At 37.9% G+C, this 15,587-nt stretch overlaps 6 protein-coding genes across 44 annotated transcripts in view; 3 read left to right on the top strand and 3 right to left on the bottom strand.

The window, feature by feature from the left end:
• Positions 1 to 97: 97 nt before the first annotated feature.
• On the top strand, positions 98 to 1,513 carry LOC122627856 (E3 ubiquitin-protein ligase MARCHF3-like). The gene is made up of 2 exons (XM_043809460.1): positions 98 to 587; positions 1,016 to 1,513. The coding sequence occupies exons 1-2, from the start codon at positions 342 to 344 to the stop codon at positions 1,511 to 1,513; spliced, it is 744 nt and encodes a 247-aa protein (XP_043665395.1). The 5' UTR covers positions 98 to 341.
• Positions 1,184 to 3,580, bottom strand: LOC122627847 (sin3 histone deacetylase corepressor complex component SDS3). Of its 2 annotated transcripts, none has more exons than XM_043809442.1 (8): positions 3,254 to 3,580; positions 3,034 to 3,097; positions 2,847 to 2,960; positions 2,547 to 2,748; positions 2,247 to 2,427; positions 2,049 to 2,163; positions 1,834 to 1,918; positions 1,184 to 1,670 (listed from the first exon to the last, which is right to left on the bottom strand). In XM_043809442.1, the coding sequence occupies exons 1-8, from the start codon at positions 3,375 to 3,377 to the stop codon at positions 1,575 to 1,577; spliced, it is 981 nt and encodes a 326-aa protein (XP_043665377.1). In that variant the 5' UTR covers positions 3,378 to 3,580; the 3' UTR covers positions 1,184 to 1,574. The 2 variants fall into 2 exon arrangements, with proteins under 2 accessions (XP_043665377.1, XP_043665376.1); XM_043809441.1 differs by having other exon boundaries at positions 2,049 to 2,166; positions 3,254 to 3,574.
• Positions 3,581 to 4,092: 512 nt separating this feature from the next.
• On the top strand, positions 4,093 to 7,737 carry LOC122627824 (cystathionine gamma-lyase). 3 transcript variants are annotated; one of them, XM_043809402.1, is made up of 8 exons: positions 4,093 to 4,150; positions 4,917 to 5,097; positions 5,169 to 5,456; positions 5,576 to 5,710; positions 5,862 to 5,997; positions 6,059 to 6,211; positions 6,336 to 6,501; positions 6,571 to 7,737. In XM_043809402.1, the coding sequence occupies exons 2-8, from the start codon at positions 4,948 to 4,950 to the stop codon at positions 6,713 to 6,715; spliced, it is 1,173 nt and encodes a 390-aa protein (XP_043665337.1). In that variant the 5' UTR covers positions 4,093 to 4,150; positions 4,917 to 4,947; the 3' UTR covers positions 6,716 to 7,737. The 3 variants fall into 3 exon arrangements, with proteins under 3 accessions (XP_043665337.1, XP_043665335.1, XP_043665336.1); XM_043809400.1 differs by lacking the exon at positions 4,093 to 4,150 and adding an exon at positions 4,497 to 4,617; XM_043809401.1 differs by lacking the exon at positions 4,093 to 4,150 and adding an exon at positions 4,509 to 4,659.
• Positions 7,445 to 9,457, bottom strand: LOC122627838 (solute carrier family 35 member E2A-like). Of its 2 annotated transcripts, none has more exons than XM_043809424.1 (5): positions 8,713 to 9,457; positions 8,373 to 8,624; positions 8,103 to 8,289; positions 7,778 to 8,017; positions 7,445 to 7,686 (listed from the first exon to the last, which is right to left on the bottom strand). In XM_043809424.1, the coding sequence occupies exons 1-5, from the start codon at positions 8,981 to 8,983 to the stop codon at positions 7,494 to 7,496; spliced, it is 1,143 nt and encodes a 380-aa protein (XP_043665359.1). In that variant the 5' UTR covers positions 8,984 to 9,457; the 3' UTR covers positions 7,445 to 7,493. The 2 variants fall into 2 exon arrangements, with proteins under 2 accessions (XP_043665359.1, XP_043665360.1); XM_043809425.1 differs by having other exon boundaries at positions 7,778 to 7,981; positions 8,713 to 9,452.
• Positions 9,458 to 9,676: 219 nt separating this feature from the next.
• On the bottom strand, positions 9,677 to 11,852 carry LOC122627819 (prenylcysteine oxidase-like). The gene is made up of 7 exons (XM_043809392.1): positions 11,694 to 11,852; positions 11,394 to 11,600; positions 11,183 to 11,324; positions 10,820 to 11,123; positions 10,639 to 10,759; positions 10,229 to 10,578; positions 9,677 to 10,144 (listed from the first exon to the last, which is right to left on the bottom strand). Exons 1-7 carry the CDS (start codon positions 11,773 to 11,775, stop codon positions 9,893 to 9,895), a joined length of 1,458 nt encoding a protein of 485 aa, XP_043665327.1. The 5' UTR covers positions 11,776 to 11,852; the 3' UTR covers positions 9,677 to 9,892.
• Positions 11,853 to 14,275: 2,423 nt separating this feature from the next.
• The window catches only part of LOC122627787 (basement membrane-specific heparan sulfate proteoglycan core protein), an 87,609-nt gene continuing 86,297 nt past the window's right edge, over positions 14,276 to 15,587 (top strand). For 21 of the 35 annotated variants that reach the window (XM_043809313.1, XM_043809311.1, XM_043809306.1 and 18 more), the window contains exon 1: positions 14,277 to 14,809. In XM_043809313.1, coding sequence (XP_043665248.1) covers positions 14,729 to 14,809 — 81 coding nt within the window. In that variant the 5' untranslated portion in view covers positions 14,277 to 14,728. Of the gene's footprint in view, positions 14,810 to 15,587 lie in introns of all 35 variants that reach the window. The other 14 variants (XM_043809287.1, XM_043809310.1, XM_043809300.1 and 11 more) reach the window with 3 other exon arrangements.

The following is a 15,587-nucleotide window of genomic DNA, read 5'->3' as shown; positions in this document are numbered from 1 at the left end:
TAAATAATTTCGTTGCAGCGTTTGAAAGAATATTTCATTTAAATGATTTACCAATACCATTGTTGATATTCGTCATTTCTGCGAGAAAGTACCTTCTTAAAGATATAAGAATCGTATGAGACTTTCTATAAATATGAATACGTGTGTATACATGTATTTCTCTGATCTGTCTCTGTGTGTGTGCGCGCGTGGTACACTCATAAAAAAATTTCTCTTTTTGGCTTCGATTTGTTTCTGTCCATGATTTATCAATCATCCATTGTTTTTTCTTCTTAGTGCAGAATGCTCGTTTTGTTATAATTCATTATATTTTTCAAGATATATTGGAAAGATTGGATATAATGATTACCGTTAATAGTTCAGTCGCAAGTATATTAGAAAGAATCATTTGCAAGATAGAAGTAGAAACGACGTCGGATAAGGAAATTTCCCGATTTGCAACTAAACGAAAACTCGATGACATTGGAACGTCAAGTAAAAAAAATAAACGTGCACGGTACGAGACAGCTGGCGTAGAAGAAATACATTGCCGCATATGTTACGATTCTAATCAGCAATTTCCTATTGTTTATCCATGCAAATGCAAGGTTGGTTCGTATAAATGTCAATAGTTTTAGCATGCTGATGATATGATATGTGCGTGTGTGGTATGTACGTCATCGTACATTACCTATATTCATACAACGCGTACAATATCCTGTTTTTTCGTCCATTTTCGGCAATTGATATCCACGCATATAAAAAAAAAAAAAAATTGTAGTATTTATATCATCATTTGATACACATTATCGGGCTGCAACCCATTAGATTTTATAAATATATACTTATATTTGAGCATAGAAGAGAACGTAATTGAATATGTAAACTTAATACCTTACAAAGTTACATACGATTCAAATAATTTTTTTTTACATAACTCTTTCGTCCGCTCGAATTTTATTAATCATAGAAAAATAGATACGTTGCTCGTATGTGAAATTTCATATATATATATACATATATATATTATTTATAGGGAACAATGGGTGCTATTCATGTCAAATGTTTGGAACATTGGTTAGAGGAAAGCAATAGAAATAGTTGCGAATTGTGCGGACACGTATTTCAAGTTGAACGCACACCACGTTATAAAGCTATTACATCTATTATTATATGGTTGTGCGTTAGTCAACATCAACGTCAATTATACATGCGCAATTTGAGAACAGATTTACTTCGCTGTATCATTGTCACGCCAGTGACTATAATATGTTCATACATTTGTGTGGTTGGTGCTGATTTTTATGCAATGAATAATTATAATAATTTTCCCCCAGCACGATGGACTACTTATTCTTTGCTAGTAATGATGGCATTACTAATTTTCTCATATTTTCTATGGATATACATGGCAGTTCAAAATCATCAAAAAATTTGGTTCTATTGGTGGCAGAAAACAAGCGCAGTGAAAATTACATTGCCTTTGCAGAATAGAACTTCAATAAACTATAAGTCTAATATATCACAAGTTTGATCGTTATTTGACAATTAAAATTATAGAATGATGTATGTAAATGCCATTAGTAATTGGAGAATTACGATGCTCGTCGTTTTACAGAAATCTTGCCACGACTCAGTTGCGATATGTAAATCCTAACTTTGCTTCCATCCGAGATCTTTTTCACCCATATCTATAAAAGGGCATAAATTAAATCGATCACTTTTTGCTATTATTTAAAATGCGCCGAAATACAAAATCATTTCAAATATCATTTGTTTTGAAAACTGTCAACATTCGTTATTCTTCGTTCGTTACTTCAATATTTAAGGAATACGTAGAATAATTTCACTTACAGCTTCCGTTCCAATTGCCGATATGTTCGCCGCAAATCTTGTCAAGTCTTGTCCTTCCACGTACACCGGTTGCCCACGATGGAACCTATGGAGTATTTCGTGTCGTTATTGCATTATCGAACGCGTATACCAAAAGACACATTTCAAATATATTAGACAAATTCCTCGTCGGACGTTAATTATACGAAGATATACATAGGTCACAGACACGTTACCATCTTCTTTCATATAGGAGTTTTCCACCTTCTATCCTTGTTTCGACTAGAGACGTGTCGGTAGACGGCGAGATATGCTGAGATTGTATATTTACTGTATTGTAATGCGGAAGTACTACTATAAACATTTTTATATATCCGTGAGAATTTATTAAAACGAAACGCGTAGATCGAAATAAGAACTTTACGGGACAATACCTGGTTTCCTTATCGTCGTTAAGATTTTACCCCGACTAATAGCTTTCAAATCGCTTTCTATTTCTTTTTCATCCAATAGATAGTTCAATTGTGCCGGAGGCGGTTTTCTACGTTTCTCAACTTTTTCGGGTACTGGATCGTTCGGTCGTCTACGTAATTTTCTCGTCATTACCGGCTTTACCTAGAAAATAGTTACGAGCGATGGATCATCGAATATTTGGATTTCTTCCAACGATATGGCTTGGCATTAGTCAAGATTAATCGTATTGCCTTATATCAATCTTAATAAGATAAGTCTACCTCCATCGAATCCCCTGTAAGTTCCATCGTATGACGATCGGATTCTATCATTTTTCTTTTTTCTTCCATATCCGTTAATAAGTTTTCTTTCAAATCTATTTTCTTTTCCTCGAATTCTTTGGCAGCTGCTTTCTTCTCGAGTATGTAATCTCTTTCGACCCATTCCGTTAAATAATCTCTATAGATTATATTCAGACGCAACCTAACAATTAACGGTAAAGTTAAAACAAAAGAGACAGAACGTCGATGGAAAACAAAGAAATAAAAAAGAAACGCAATTCGATCGATAAAGTGCATCACCTCTCTTTGTATTGCGCTTCCAATCGTTTCAGTTTGCGATTATACTCGGGATGAGTGCCATCCTTCAGTTGTTGCAACTGCTTCTTTAAATTGGCTAATTTATCTTGATATACCCTAAAATCCAACTTTGTTTATGAAATGAAAACCAAGAAATCTCGATCTTCGAACAAAGTTATTCGTAACTCACTGTTCCTTTATCTCCGTGTATTCTTCAGATTTTCCCATGTCGGTCTCGCTAGCTTCTTCCGTATCTGTATATTGAATTATAATTTATATGATTTATCGGAAATAATTCAACAAGATCGTAATACCACGGACAATTCAATGGACTATCCAAACGTTCACGATGGTAATAATCGAAGTTGTGACAGGGATTCTTATTCGAAGACATTTCAAATACGATGTACCTTCGTCGCTGTCGTCCTGCTCCTCCGCATCGCGATCTTCCTCGACGTATTCTTCATTATCTTCGTCAATGTCAAAGTCTTCTTGGGCGTACATCGTTGAAAATGCTGAATTTTGATACGACATTGTCTCTTCGAAATTAATATCTACATTCTCGGATTTGAAAGCTTCGTGCTTTTAGGTTAGAGACATAAAATGTGAACGATGTCTTCCATCACGTGGCCCATGTGCAAACACAACGCAGCAACATATTCTTATAACGGATCGTAGCATGCGACGAACACTGGCAATTATGATCGCAATCTCGATTACGTCGATACCGCGTACCGTTTAACGTAGATTTGACGAGAAATAAACGACAATTAATTTTCCATTCAACGTAGATCCTTCAACGTGTCCTTCGCAGAGTTCAAAAGAATTCGACCATTTAAATAATTAATATTTTTACTGTTATCGATCGAGAACAAATATGCGCTATAACAGCGCTGTGAAAGATCGTTGAGCGTGAACTTTTAATACGATTTCATCGCAACCCAAGACGATTAAGGCTTGTTCGTCGATCGTGGTTTTATGATCACGATTTACTACGCTACCAACGACGAGAGCGGTCGTAATTTTTTTATCGAACAACGGCTCGTTTTAAAGATTGGAATCCCGCTTTTTTTGGAATTGTTGAAAAAGCTTTGTTTTCTTTGAAAACGATCGCGTCGAAAACGTTTTTTTTTTTTTTCGAGAATAGTTTACGCATGAAAAATGAAGCTTTAAAAAAAAAAAAACTACTGCTTTTCATATATAGACGATTGCTGCTTGTTGGCACGCGTAAACGTAAAACGATGATCAGATTTCCTGATCCGTTCTAAACGCAAAAAAGTGCGTTTCAAGTTGTTCGCAAGGAGAAGGTACGGTGATTCATTCTCTGATGAACTTTCGACGGATGATTCTATGGCAAAGTACAGACTATACGTGTTCTCTATCGTTTACGTCATTTCGTTTAGCAACGTTTAGCACGTCGACGGGCGTCTACGTTCGTAATTCAGAAATCGTAGATTCGAGAATAAATGATTCTGTCAATCTTTTTCCTTCCTTTTTTTCATTCTATCGATGTAAACGAACATAATCAACTGACTCTCTCGTTTCTCTTGGTCGTTCGACGGTTCAGTAAGGAGTCACTATCCAATCCACCGAGCTTATACGTCGATACGACAGGGCGCATGGGTGGGAGAGTGTTCCCCTTTACATGCGTTTCGAGCGAAAAGATGATCTTACCGCCAGTTTGCGCTTCGATCACAATTTCAAATAGCGCATGTGCGCTGCAAGCTTTTGCAACGAGATTTTACCAACCACCGCATTATGTGTTTATCAATTGGTATAAATTTTTCTGTTGCTAACTGCGTTTCACGTGATACGTGTATGTACGATGGTTCTTTATATTTCTCCTTAATCTTGTAATATAAAAGTTGCTATAAAATTAATTTGAAGCTATAGAATTAATGCGGATAACTAATTGATTTTGAATGGCAAAATGTTTGATACTTATCTGTTATATCGATAAAAATATACGATGTATAACGCTCGTAGAATATATTAAACATAAGTTTAGCGTAAATTTTAATAAGAGCGATAGAGCACCAGTGAAATTCTCTGTATAATTTATATTATTTTAAGGTTTCTAAGATATAAGATACATATTGTCAGAATGCCAGCTAATATCCAGGAAGATTTTTCCGGTTTTTCCACAAAAGCTATTCATGCTGGTCAAGATCCGGCTCAATGGAGTCATCGGTCGTTAGTTCCACCTTTAGTAATGTCTACCACGTTTCAACAAAATGGTCCGGCAGAACATAATGTAAATCAAAGAAAATAGATATATATATTCTTTTTATGCTTGCAAATTATACACATAGAGATGTTTTTTAGGGTTACGAGTACGGCAGAAGCGGTAACCCAACGCGCAATGTATTGGAGACGTGTTTAACGGCGTTAGAAGGTGGAAAACATGGTTTTGCTTTTTCATCGGGTTTGGGAGCTATCACAGCTATAGCCGGTTTATTGCATACCGGAGATCACGTTATTTCTGGAGATGACGTATACGGCGGAACTAATCGTTTTTTTCAAAAGTGCTTGGTCAAACAAGGTATTGAAATTTCTTTTGTCGATCTGACAGATACAAAAAATCTCTTGGCTGCTCTACAACCAAACACCAAGGTCAGTTTAGTAAAAAATATGATCTATTAAAGTAAAATAATCAGAGATATTTTTTGTATGTAACGTGATTACGTATATGTGTCTACGAACGTAAGTTTAATCCAAACGTTGTTTTTCAGATGGTTTGGTTGGAGACACCCACGAATCCTTTATTAAAATTAGCGGACATTGAAGAAGTTGCAAACGTTTTAAAGTCTAAGAGTTCAGATATCGTTTTAATAGTCGATAATACCTTTCTAACGTGTTATTATCAAGTGAGTGATATAATTTGGCAGATATTATTTTTGTAGAATCTAAACTTATCCAATGATGTAATAAAATCTATATGTACGCGCGCCTGTAGCGTACATATATATGCATACATACGTACATATATATGTATATATATATGGATACATATTTTAGAAACCGTTAGAACTTGGAGCTGATCTTGTAGTATATTCTCTAACAAAATATATGAATGGACATTCGGATATTATTATGGGTGCGGTAATTACGAGGAGAGATGATTTAGCAGAGAAACTTCGTTTTCTACAAAATGGTATGTGAATCTATAGATGCGATTTACTTTTACTGTTTAATTGTACATTTTCATATTACAGCAATGGGAATAATTCCATCGCCTTTCGATTGTGCTATGGTTAATCGTAGTTTAAAAACTTTAGAACTTAGAATGCAGCAGCATATGAAAAGTGGATTAGCTGTTGCCAAATTTTTGGATAAGCATCCTCTAGTGGATAAAGTTATTCATCCTTGTACGTATATTCTACGTTGATAATACGTGTTGTTTTGTTGTGTCGTTTATATAAATTACTTAATGACATATTTTTGTGTGTATCGTACTAACTAGGCTTACTTAAATAATATCAATATTTTTAGATCTCCCATCTCATCCACAGTATCAACTTGCTCTTAAGCAATCGACGGGTCACAGTGGCATAGTTTCATTCTATATCAAAGGAAATTCCAAAAAATTTTTGAAAAGTCTCAAATTATTTGCTTTAGCAGAATCGCTTGGTGGCTATGAATCTTTGGCAGAATTACCGTAAGTACGATCGTACAATAGACATATCTGAAAAGTTATATAATATTAACATATTTTATTTATTTATAGATCCGTTATGACGCACGCTTCTGTCCCAGAAGTCACAAGGAATGAACTAGGAATCACGGATCAGTTAATTCGTTTATCCGTCGGACTTGAAACCGAAAAAGATTTGTTAGCGGATCTTAATCAAGCTTTGGAAGCTTCTCAATGATACAAAAGATATTATTTACTTTCAATTATTTTCATGTAAGACGTAATGTTTTAAAGAGACGCGTCACAGATCGCCACATAGAAACTGTATAATACACACACGCGCGCGCGCGCGCGCGCGTATTGTTAACCTCTCAGAAAGGAGATATGTTAACTGTTAGAAATTATTTTTTTAAAGAACGTTTTAACACATTCCGATGATCACAGGTTAAATAAGAATGCAATAGTGATACGTTTTGCCATGCGCTTCGTATTGATTTTTAACAACACGAGTATACTTCTCTTTTTCTTTTTTGTATATGTAATAACTGCTGCTATTAGTTTCTTATTTAAAAAAGAAAAAAAAAAAAAAAGTAACAAATTAGTCGATATAAATTTCCTTGCAGTTGCATATCTATATAGATATATAGATTTTTATATTTATTTATATCCATATGTTACTGCTAAAAAATATTTCCAAACGTAGTCTTTCATTTACGCGTGTGAGAACTCTTATTGAATGTAAATAAATAAATCTAATGTTTTCGGCAAGGAAATTTAAATGTCATTAAGAAAGAGATGGATATTCTTATACTTTTGACATTTCTAGAATTTAAGGTAATTAGATTTGTGAATTTCTTTTTTTCCTTAGAACTAATTAAAAGAAGAAAAGAAAAAAGTTGAAACGTGAATATTAAAACTAAGATGCAATAGATACTTGACGATATTAGAAACATACGAGACAACAGTGTTACATGGTATCAGTATTTATATAAATCTTTATTGATTTTGAAATTTTATTACTGTAAATTAATTTTCGAAGTATGTCGTAATTTAGCAGTTTTAATTCTATCATATTCTTGCGCTTGGTTGTATAATAATACACCAGCTATTACGGCACAAGTTCCAAGGGCCGATAAACCGGTTACTGAATTGTTGAACAGTAAAACCGAGAGCCATATTAAAAAAGCTCTTTTTGCTGTATTGGCAACGCTGCAAAACGAATAATAAATAAAAAGTTAAGAAGAAAAATTATTGATATTATTTGTCTACTTATTAACGTTCATAAAATTATTCTACCTACCTGTGTGTTACAGGACTGATATAGTCCATAAGTACATACGCCGTAATACTTTGAAAATGGAAGAACACGCCATTCAGGAGAAATGCCGCAAATATTTTAAAACTTAGGGAATGCTCAAGAGCTGGCAAATCTACTAATAGAATTGACACTGGTATTTGTACCACGACCGATGCTAAACTCGTATAAAATTGTAATTCTGCTGGTCTAGAATTATATGTGACTGGATAAATGCTAATATATCTACTTGAAATATAAATAAAATACAAAGTACGTCGTGCGTGCGTGCGCGTGTCAATGTAGGGAGTAATTTGGACGCGTAACTTACGTATATTTGAAATTGTCTCCGCTAATCAACATTTTTGAATAAACATTTTGAAGACACTCGGTCATGTTTGTGGCCATAGCAGCGATAAATCCTCGTAAATCGAAACTAATTTCATTTACCGAGCATAAAGCCAGACCACCCATTACGGGGATTAAAGATAAATTTACGTATAATCCAGTGTGTTCTCCTGTAATGGAAATATCGATACGTAACAAGTAGACAATTATATAACGTAAATAATCGTAAACGAGGGATACAAAACGGTCTTACCTAATAAATATCTGCTAATAAGGACGGTAAAAAGTGGTGCGCTACTCTTGATGGTTTCTGTAAAGCTTACCGCCACGTAATTGAGCGATACTAATCCTAAAACTACGGTCGTAAACCTTGTACATCCAACCAATATCATATGTTTATAGAAACCAGGTGGTCGCATTAAACGCGAACTAGCCTTATACATGCCGCAGGGAAAATACATTTGTATAAATCCACAAATTGCCGTCATTAACATTTGACAGGCACCTGTAATCAAAATCACATTTCTAAGAGAATATCTTCCATGGCACAACGCAAAATTTACGGACTCGTCGATACGACTGAAATTTCTTACCCAAAATAGTTGGATTGCCTTCCATGTATGACAATATGTATTTGTTTAAAAATAACGTACAGCCACTGAAGACATACCACAACGTTAGGAATAATAACGCCCTTGGATTAAATAAACCACCCTTTACATCGTTCGTCAATATAACTATTTCCTCTCGTTTTTTAACATGTTCCGCGTATTGTTTCCCGTGACTTTCGTGCACCATCGACAATTCTTCCGTGTCGTGAGGGACACTTTGCGCGTAATTAATACGAACGGAATGATTTTCCATCACACCTTTAGCAGTTACGACATTACGTACGATTTATAATAAATATTATATTATATTCTAACGAATTTATGTTCTTCCGCATTTCTATCAGAAAACCGAGCAACATCAGCTCTTATTGGCAATCAGTATACGTCGGCTGATATCGATGGGGGAGTAGTACGTGCATTTGTTTATGTTCATACTTAGGTTATGCTGGACGAACTTAACTTGTCGTTCAAACCTTTTTTTTACAGATATACGTCGTGATATGAGATAAGGCGCGACAATCGATAATTAACACTCGCACACGGATTTCAATTTGACTCCTCATAATAATTCATCAACTTCGCATCTCTCGTCAACGACGCTTCTTCGACTTGATATTAAATCGATTATGCGTCCAAGGCACTAAGCTTTCCGTACGAAAGCCGCACTACGAGTTGAACGTATCTACTGGTTGAGCGACCGCAACAGACCAATCGCGTTATTCGATTTATTTGATTAAAAAACGAAAGGAAAGAAGACAAAAAAAAAAAAAGAAAAAACACAAATAAATGAATAAAACAAAATAAAAAAGAATACAAAAGCACGAAAAGAGAGAAAAAAAAAAGGAAAAACGAAAAGGGAAAAACGAAAGATATGAAAGGTTTGGTCGCGATCCAGTAACGTTATCACAACTGTCCGCTCGTCAAGGATGTCTCATTACACGACAAATCGGTATAATAAATTTTTATTACATTTTACTTAGATATAAACGCATTCGTAACGAGATGCCGATCGCTCTTTATTCCCTTCATTTCGTCATCTTGTCCAAATGGATAATGAACGCTCTATCCGTACGTGTTGCACTCTTGACGATTACCCGTATCGTTTGGAATTATGATGCTTTAATATCTCTTAGATAGAGAAGAAAAAGATAAGCAAACAACCTTAAAGCTCTAATTTATATTTATCCTTCCGTATATCGGATCTATTTGGTTCGTTCGAGAACCTCTGTAAAAATTCACGATGGGCTAAAATCGCTACGTTTCTTCCACCTATCGCACTCATTTCCATCGCACTGGCTATCCATTCGATGGCATTGACATGATAAAGGCCATCGTAAAGTTTAAATTTATCCAATCGTACGTTCGTAGAATATCGTGGGTACGCTTTCCAAACGACTTCCTTGACTTCTTCGATCTAAAATACACGTACGAGAGACTTATCATTTCACAAAGGTCTATTAAAATAGTTTCTAACGTCTGGAGAACGTATTTGTCATACATTGAGAAAAAAGTTGTGTAAAACGTTTAAGGGTAACGAGGCATTGCTAAAAATCTTCCATATTTTCGGATCAATTTTAGTCGGACCTTCGACCGTGTCTACTTTTCCAACGGAACGAATTTGCATGTTAGAATTGCAACTCAATATGCTATCTAATTCTTCTTCTAGTCCAAAATAATTTGGATTCAAATTCCCTTTCACGAAGGTCGCAACAGTCGTCTGATATTCGCCTGAAAATGTTAAACCATCCGAAGGGAATTCTTCGAACGTAATCTGCATTTTCTGATCTTCCGTTAATGGAGTCGCGAGAATGACTATGTCATAGTGATTTTTCATAACGTTTACGTCATCTAAAAAGGAAACATTTCGTGATTTTCCGTCAAGCGGTAGAAGAGCTTTTAGTCACCAACCTATGTTCGAATATTGTACTTCGTAAATGGGAAAATCGTCCTTGGTTAGATAACGGATCTTCTTAACGTAAGAAGACACTACATTGACGTTAACGTTTCTATATATCAAGTGTTCGGGCACCTAAAATAGGGAAGCGAGATAAAATATCAAAGCGTTTTGTTTCTCAATCGGAGACGTTACTTTCTTATTTCCTCCTTTAACTGCCCATAGATTTCCAATGGTCGCAGCAAGCGTTACGCAACCGACGAAACTTTGTACGCTCGTTGTTTGTCCGTAATCTACCAACAAAGGAGCTTCGACCAACTCGTCGATCAATTTTTCCGCATACCCCAAGTTTAAAAGGTGATCTTTAACGGACACTCGCAATAGCTTTGGAAACTTCTCGTTCATGGCCATCAGCATAGAGGTCACGTTGACGAAAGAACGACCCTCGTTTTGCAGGTGATAAATTTTATTGAAATCGGCGAGTATAGAACCTATATAACTAAAAGAGAAGATTTATTCGTCGTCGACGTCGTACGTATCAAGGAAGAAAATTTATACCTGTTAAGCCTAAACGGTTGTATGCCATATCTATACATTAATTTGATCAAAGTGAATATTTTGGAATCGCTTTCTTGGAATACAACTTCCGTGCCGTCCCATATACCAAATCTTTGCTCCCTGGCGGGTCTATATTCCATTCCTACGAGAGTGTTCGAAGAGGCGTAAATAATACATTATTGTAACAAAAATATTAATCCATTGAACGTACCGAGCAAATTTAGAAATTCTTGCATGTATTTGTTCTCTTGATGAATAATCGAACCTCCGGCCTCGTATTCGTTATCGTCAATTTTTATCGTTGCCAAACGACCACCGATCTTATTTCCTTCGTAGAGGTCAATTTTTAAATCATTGTTAAATAATTCAGTGAGAAAATGCGTGGTCGAAGCGGCTCCTATACCTCCACCAATAACGGCTAAATCGTGCGTGACGATATCGAAAGAAAAACGTTTCGACGTTAATAATTCGGTATTGAGGGTGCGCGTAAAGCAAATAATATACCTCTTACCAATTTTTGGTGTTTGTATTTTCGAAGAGAACGCATGTTTCAATAGAAAACTTGCTAGCAGTACGAGAAAATAACGATGCATATCGAACTCGTAAAATTACGATGTACGTACAAAGGAGAAATGCGTGTACGTGCGTACGAGAAATTTATCAATGAAAAACGTCTGCCCGTGTTACTTATTCGATATAGGCACTATGCTCCCACGATATCTAGCAGAGAAAATATATTTTTTTCGCGCGATTGATCAATTAACATCGCGAGGTTATGTTTTTACATAGATGCGCCGACAGAGGATCGGCCCAGGTCGTGCCTTTCAGGAAGCAGCGCCATCTTTGTCACTTGCGTACACGCTTAGTTTCAATCTTTCGACAAACGTCGAACGACTAAATTTGACGTACTTACGAGAGAAGCTAAATCTTGAAATCTTTGAACGGAAAAGCGAGCACGCGCAAGGACGATCGCTTGATCGACAAATAGATATGCTTTGATACTCGATACGCCGCATAATGTTACATCGTATCTAATTGTAAGTAGGATCGAGTATAAGGAGAGTCTTAACGCGGGCACGTACGTAGAATAATAGCGTTACGAATTGTTCTCCCAGTTGTTATTCCAAGGGCGAGCTTGTCGAGATGCTTTCGTCGAAAGCGCTATGACGTAAGGTATGGTTTTTGTAAGGTGGTTCTTTTTCATTTATTTATATCAGCTTCAAGATACGCGCGCGCGCGCCCGCCTGCGTATTTGTTTTCTTTTTTTTTTTTTTTTCTTTCTTCAAGAAACATCGAAGACGAATTTCGTTTATTTAAATATACAGCTCATTGTTTTCCTCGTTGTATTTGTAAGAAAAAGTTGGAGGCTCGAGCACACAGCACTTCGGTTCCTGCATTCGCGCACGTTCTACATTCTATATCCGTGCTTTTACGAACAAACCGTGCGAAGTGAAACGAAACTTTGCGTTTGAACTATTTCCGGAAGCGACGTTCGTACGAGATTATGTATTTTATGCGTACGCATACACGAGAATAGGTAAAACAACGAAAGGCTCTGTAATAGCGAGATAAATATAAATACAACGATCCGTCAATTGATTCGCTTCTACGTTTACAAGATAGATCGGTAAGTATCGATCGACGATCAATTTCAATTTCGTTATCTTTCATATCGCGGATACAGAGGCACCGTTTCGTTATCGTCTCGATCGATTAAAGAGACTCCGCGATTTGAAATATTCGACATATCCTTGGAATTAGAGAAAAAAAGCTAAACCGATAGACCGAGGTGAATACGTGTCTCGTAAATAAAGACGGTACGGTTTGTTACCTTATCTTTGGAAAGAAAATTTATTTTGATTTCGCCGATAAGCATCCGATCGTAGCTCATTCGCGTTTGTTTGTTTGGCCCACATATCATCGGTTTTATTTTCATTCGCGGTTCGCGTTACTTTTCCTCGGAGTACCGATCGGATTTTGCGATCGAAAAGAAGTACGTACGTTAGGACGCGATTTCACGAGATCGCGACGAATCTCGCGCGAGTTCGGCCTAAATTCTCGTTATATGTAGCACTTGGAATCTTTACGAGAGATAAATAAAGGCGACGGAGACGGGTCCGGCTGTGGTGGATCATCTCGTTGTTGGCGGACAGATGCATCTCGTTCTTCTTCTCTTTTTCTTAAATTCGTGTCGCGAAATGGAGGAGGAGACGAGAAGAAGAAAAAAGCAAAATGCGTGGGGGCGAAAAGTTCGTTTCGACGATTAAGCCGTTTAAAAAAGATCAGCTTTCGCGTCTGTTGCCGAGGCGAGGACGGTAATCGAGAGAGCGAGAGAGGGAGAGCGAGCGGGCGAGCGAGCGAGCGAGAGAGAGAGAGAGAGAGAGAGATCGCAACGGGAAACGCGCGAATATCTCGAGAAACGCCGAGCCCTTATCTTTCTTTTCTTTCCTTTCTTTCTTTTTGAGAGCCCTCCTATCCGGGATATGCGAGCGTGTACGTCGATACGCGAAACTCTATTCTTGAAAGACGAGTTATATAAAAGTTGTTCGGACGAAAGTAAGCGTGGGAAGCATACGTGTACTAGGAATCTCTCGAGCGAAGGAAGATGAATGAAATCAAAGGAAAATTATTGATCGGTTTTTTGAGGGAGGGCGATGAGAAGAAAAAAGACGAAAGAAAGAAAGGGAAGAAGATTGGTATATTCGGAGAATACAAAAACGTACGTACGCATATCCCTTCGGCGTGGAGCCGACCGTCTCCCGAGCGCCGGCATTGGCGTCTCCTTCGCCGCACGCCGCTCGTCGCTCGTACTTTTGGGTGGGAGTAAAACGAGGGAGCCCGAGCGGGTTAACGAGAGAGAAGGAGAAAGATGGAGCGAGACGATGTAGGAAGTCGATGGTGGGGGAAGCAGCCGATCTGACCAGAGAGAGAGAGAGAGAGAGAGAGAGAGAGAGAGAGAGATACGTAGGAATCTGCAACACGGTGGGAGGAGCGCGAGTCGGAGAGAGAAAGAGAGAGGGACCGATAGACTCGAGGGAGAGGGAAAAGCACGGTGCTTTTGAAAAAGTTTTATCTTGCGGCGCGCTTGGTCTCTCAGACGCTACCGAACGCCGGTACGGTGTTGCACGGTGTGTGCTGTGCTTTCTTCGCCGTCCATCGGGAGAACAGAGAGGGAGAGAGAGAGAGAGAGAGAGAGGGAGACAGAGAGGGAGAGAGAGAGAGAGAAGAGAGAAGGACAGAGTCAGAGATCATCGCGTGGACCATCTCGCGGAGTCCTCGCGCGTACCCTTCCCATACCGATCCGATCCTCTGCTTTTTATTCTTCGCATCGTTGTTGCCCACTCGTTTGCGACGACGGACACACCGATAATTAAAAGAGGACAAAGTTCTTCGTCTTTCATTCCTTTATTTAAATATTCGCGTCATGAGTCGTTGAAGAATTCGTCGAAAGAAAGAGATAGACAAATAGAGAAAAAGAAAGAGATTGCGATTTCACGCGAGAAGAGGGCGAAGAGGTCGAGGAGTACTCTTTGCCTTGTTATCGAAATGAAGAGGAACCGTGTTTTATTAAGGAGTGCGTTGCTCTTCTTGCTGATCGGCGCTGATCTACTCGTCTCCGCATCCGAGGTGAGTCTCTTTCCATTTCCATTTCTTTTTCATTTTCGTTCTTTCGCGGACTCGAAAAGAGTATCGTCTTCGATCGTATTCGACCACGTGTTTATTCTCTCCTCGAGGCAGCTCGATTCCGTCGTTCTTCGAAAGATCGAACTCGAAGGGAACGTTCTTCGTAGGAACGTCTTTGATTTTCCTATCGGACACGAATTCATTCGTTATATACGCCCGTAGACACGTGCGTGAGTTTGCGCATGCACACGTACATTTCGTTTTCTTTTCTTTTTTTTTTCGAATAGAATTCGTAAGTAACGTCACGGTACAAAGCTCGGTTCTATCGCGCGACGTTTACGTTTTCTGGAGTTCTTCGTAAGTTCTATGGAGAATCTACCGTCGTTCTTGCGTTTCTCCTTTCGGTTTAGACTTATCTCGACAACTCGCGTTTCCGATATTTGAGTCGATAACGCGACTCGCGATCGTTTCGTAGAACGGCGTGCGCGACGGCTGCGATCAACAGGTATGTATGCGTACGCGCGTTCATGTTCGAAGGACGATAGCTAAAAAAAAGACTCGTTTCTCGCCAGAGAAACTTGCCATCTTCTCTTTGCAAAGTCGAATCGTTATTCTCGACGACGAGATACGAGACGAGAGAAACTCGCTGGATAGTCCCGATATGTTCCTTAACGGACGTGCGGATAATTCCTCGAGGTCGATTATATTCCGATCACACCTCCAACTTTGAGACAAGAAAGAGAGAGAGAGAGAGAGAGAGAGAGAGAGAGAGAGAGAGAGA

The sequence above is a fragment of the Vespula pensylvanica genome, chromosome 3 (genome assembly GCF_014466175.1).
Source record: "Vespula pensylvanica isolate Volc-1 chromosome 3, ASM1446617v1, whole genome shotgun sequence".
In the NCBI taxonomy this organism is placed as follows: Eukaryota; Metazoa; Arthropoda; class Insecta; order Hymenoptera; family Vespidae; genus Vespula; species Vespula pensylvanica.
The sequence above is the reverse complement of the archived record's forward strand: the minus strand, read 5'-3'. Positions and strand labels throughout refer to the sequence as shown.

Excerpts from the sequence above, each read along its gene's own strand:
- LOC122627856 (XM_043809460.1), top strand. The coding sequence starts at position 342 with ATGATTACCGTTAATAGTTCAGTCGCAAGTATATTAGAAAGAATCATT. Across the intron at positions 588-1,015 it reads TTTATCCATGCAAATGCAAG|GGAACAATGGGTGCTATTCA; the intron begins GTTGGTTCGTAT and ends TATTATTTATAG.
- LOC122627847 (XM_043809441.1), bottom strand. The coding sequence starts at position 3,377 with ATGTCGTATCAAAATTCAGCATTTTCAACGATGTACGCCCAAGAAGAC. Across the intron at positions 2,428-2,546 it reads TTACAGGGGATTCGATGGAG|GTAAAGCCGGTAATGACGAG; the intron begins GTAGACTTATCT and ends ACTATTTTCTAG. Across the intron at positions 2,167-2,246 it reads AACGACGATAAGGAAACCAG|TAGTACTTCCGCATTACAAT; the intron begins GTATTGTCCCGT and ends AAATGTTTATAG.
- LOC122627824 (XM_043809400.1), top strand. The coding sequence starts at position 4,508 with ATGATCTTACCGCCAGTTTGCGCTTCGATCACAATTTCAAATAGCGCA. Across the intron at positions 6,212-6,335 it reads GGATAAAGTTATTCATCCTT|ATCTCCCATCTCATCCACAG; the intron begins GTACGTATATTC and ends CAATATTTTTAG. Across the intron at positions 6,502-6,570 it reads GAATCTTTGGCAGAATTACC|ATCCGTTATGACGCACGCTT; the intron begins GTAAGTACGATC and ends ATTTATTTATAG.
- LOC122627838 (XM_043809424.1), bottom strand. The coding sequence starts at position 8,983 with ATGGAAAATCATTCCGTTCGTATTAATTACGCGCAAAGTGTCCCTCAC. Across the intron at positions 8,625-8,712 it reads AGGCAATCCAACTATTTTGG|GTGCCTGTCAAATGTTAATG; the intron begins GTAAGAAATTTC and ends TTTTGATTACAG. Across the intron at positions 8,290-8,372 it reads TATTAGCAGATATTTATTAG|GAGAACACACTGGATTATAC; the intron begins GTAAGACCGTTT and ends TTTCCATTACAG.
- LOC122627819 (XM_043809392.1), bottom strand. The coding sequence starts at position 11,775 with ATGCATCGTTATTTTCTCGTACTGCTAGCAAGTTTTCTATTGAAACAT. Across the intron at positions 11,124-11,182 it reads CAACCGTTTAGGCTTAACAG|TTATATAGGTTCTATACTCG; the intron begins GTATAAATTTTC and ends CTTCTCTTTTAG. Across the intron at positions 10,145-10,228 it reads TACACAACTTTTTTCTCAAT|ATCGAAGAAGTCAAGGAAGT; the intron begins GTATGACAAATA and ends CGTGTATTTTAG.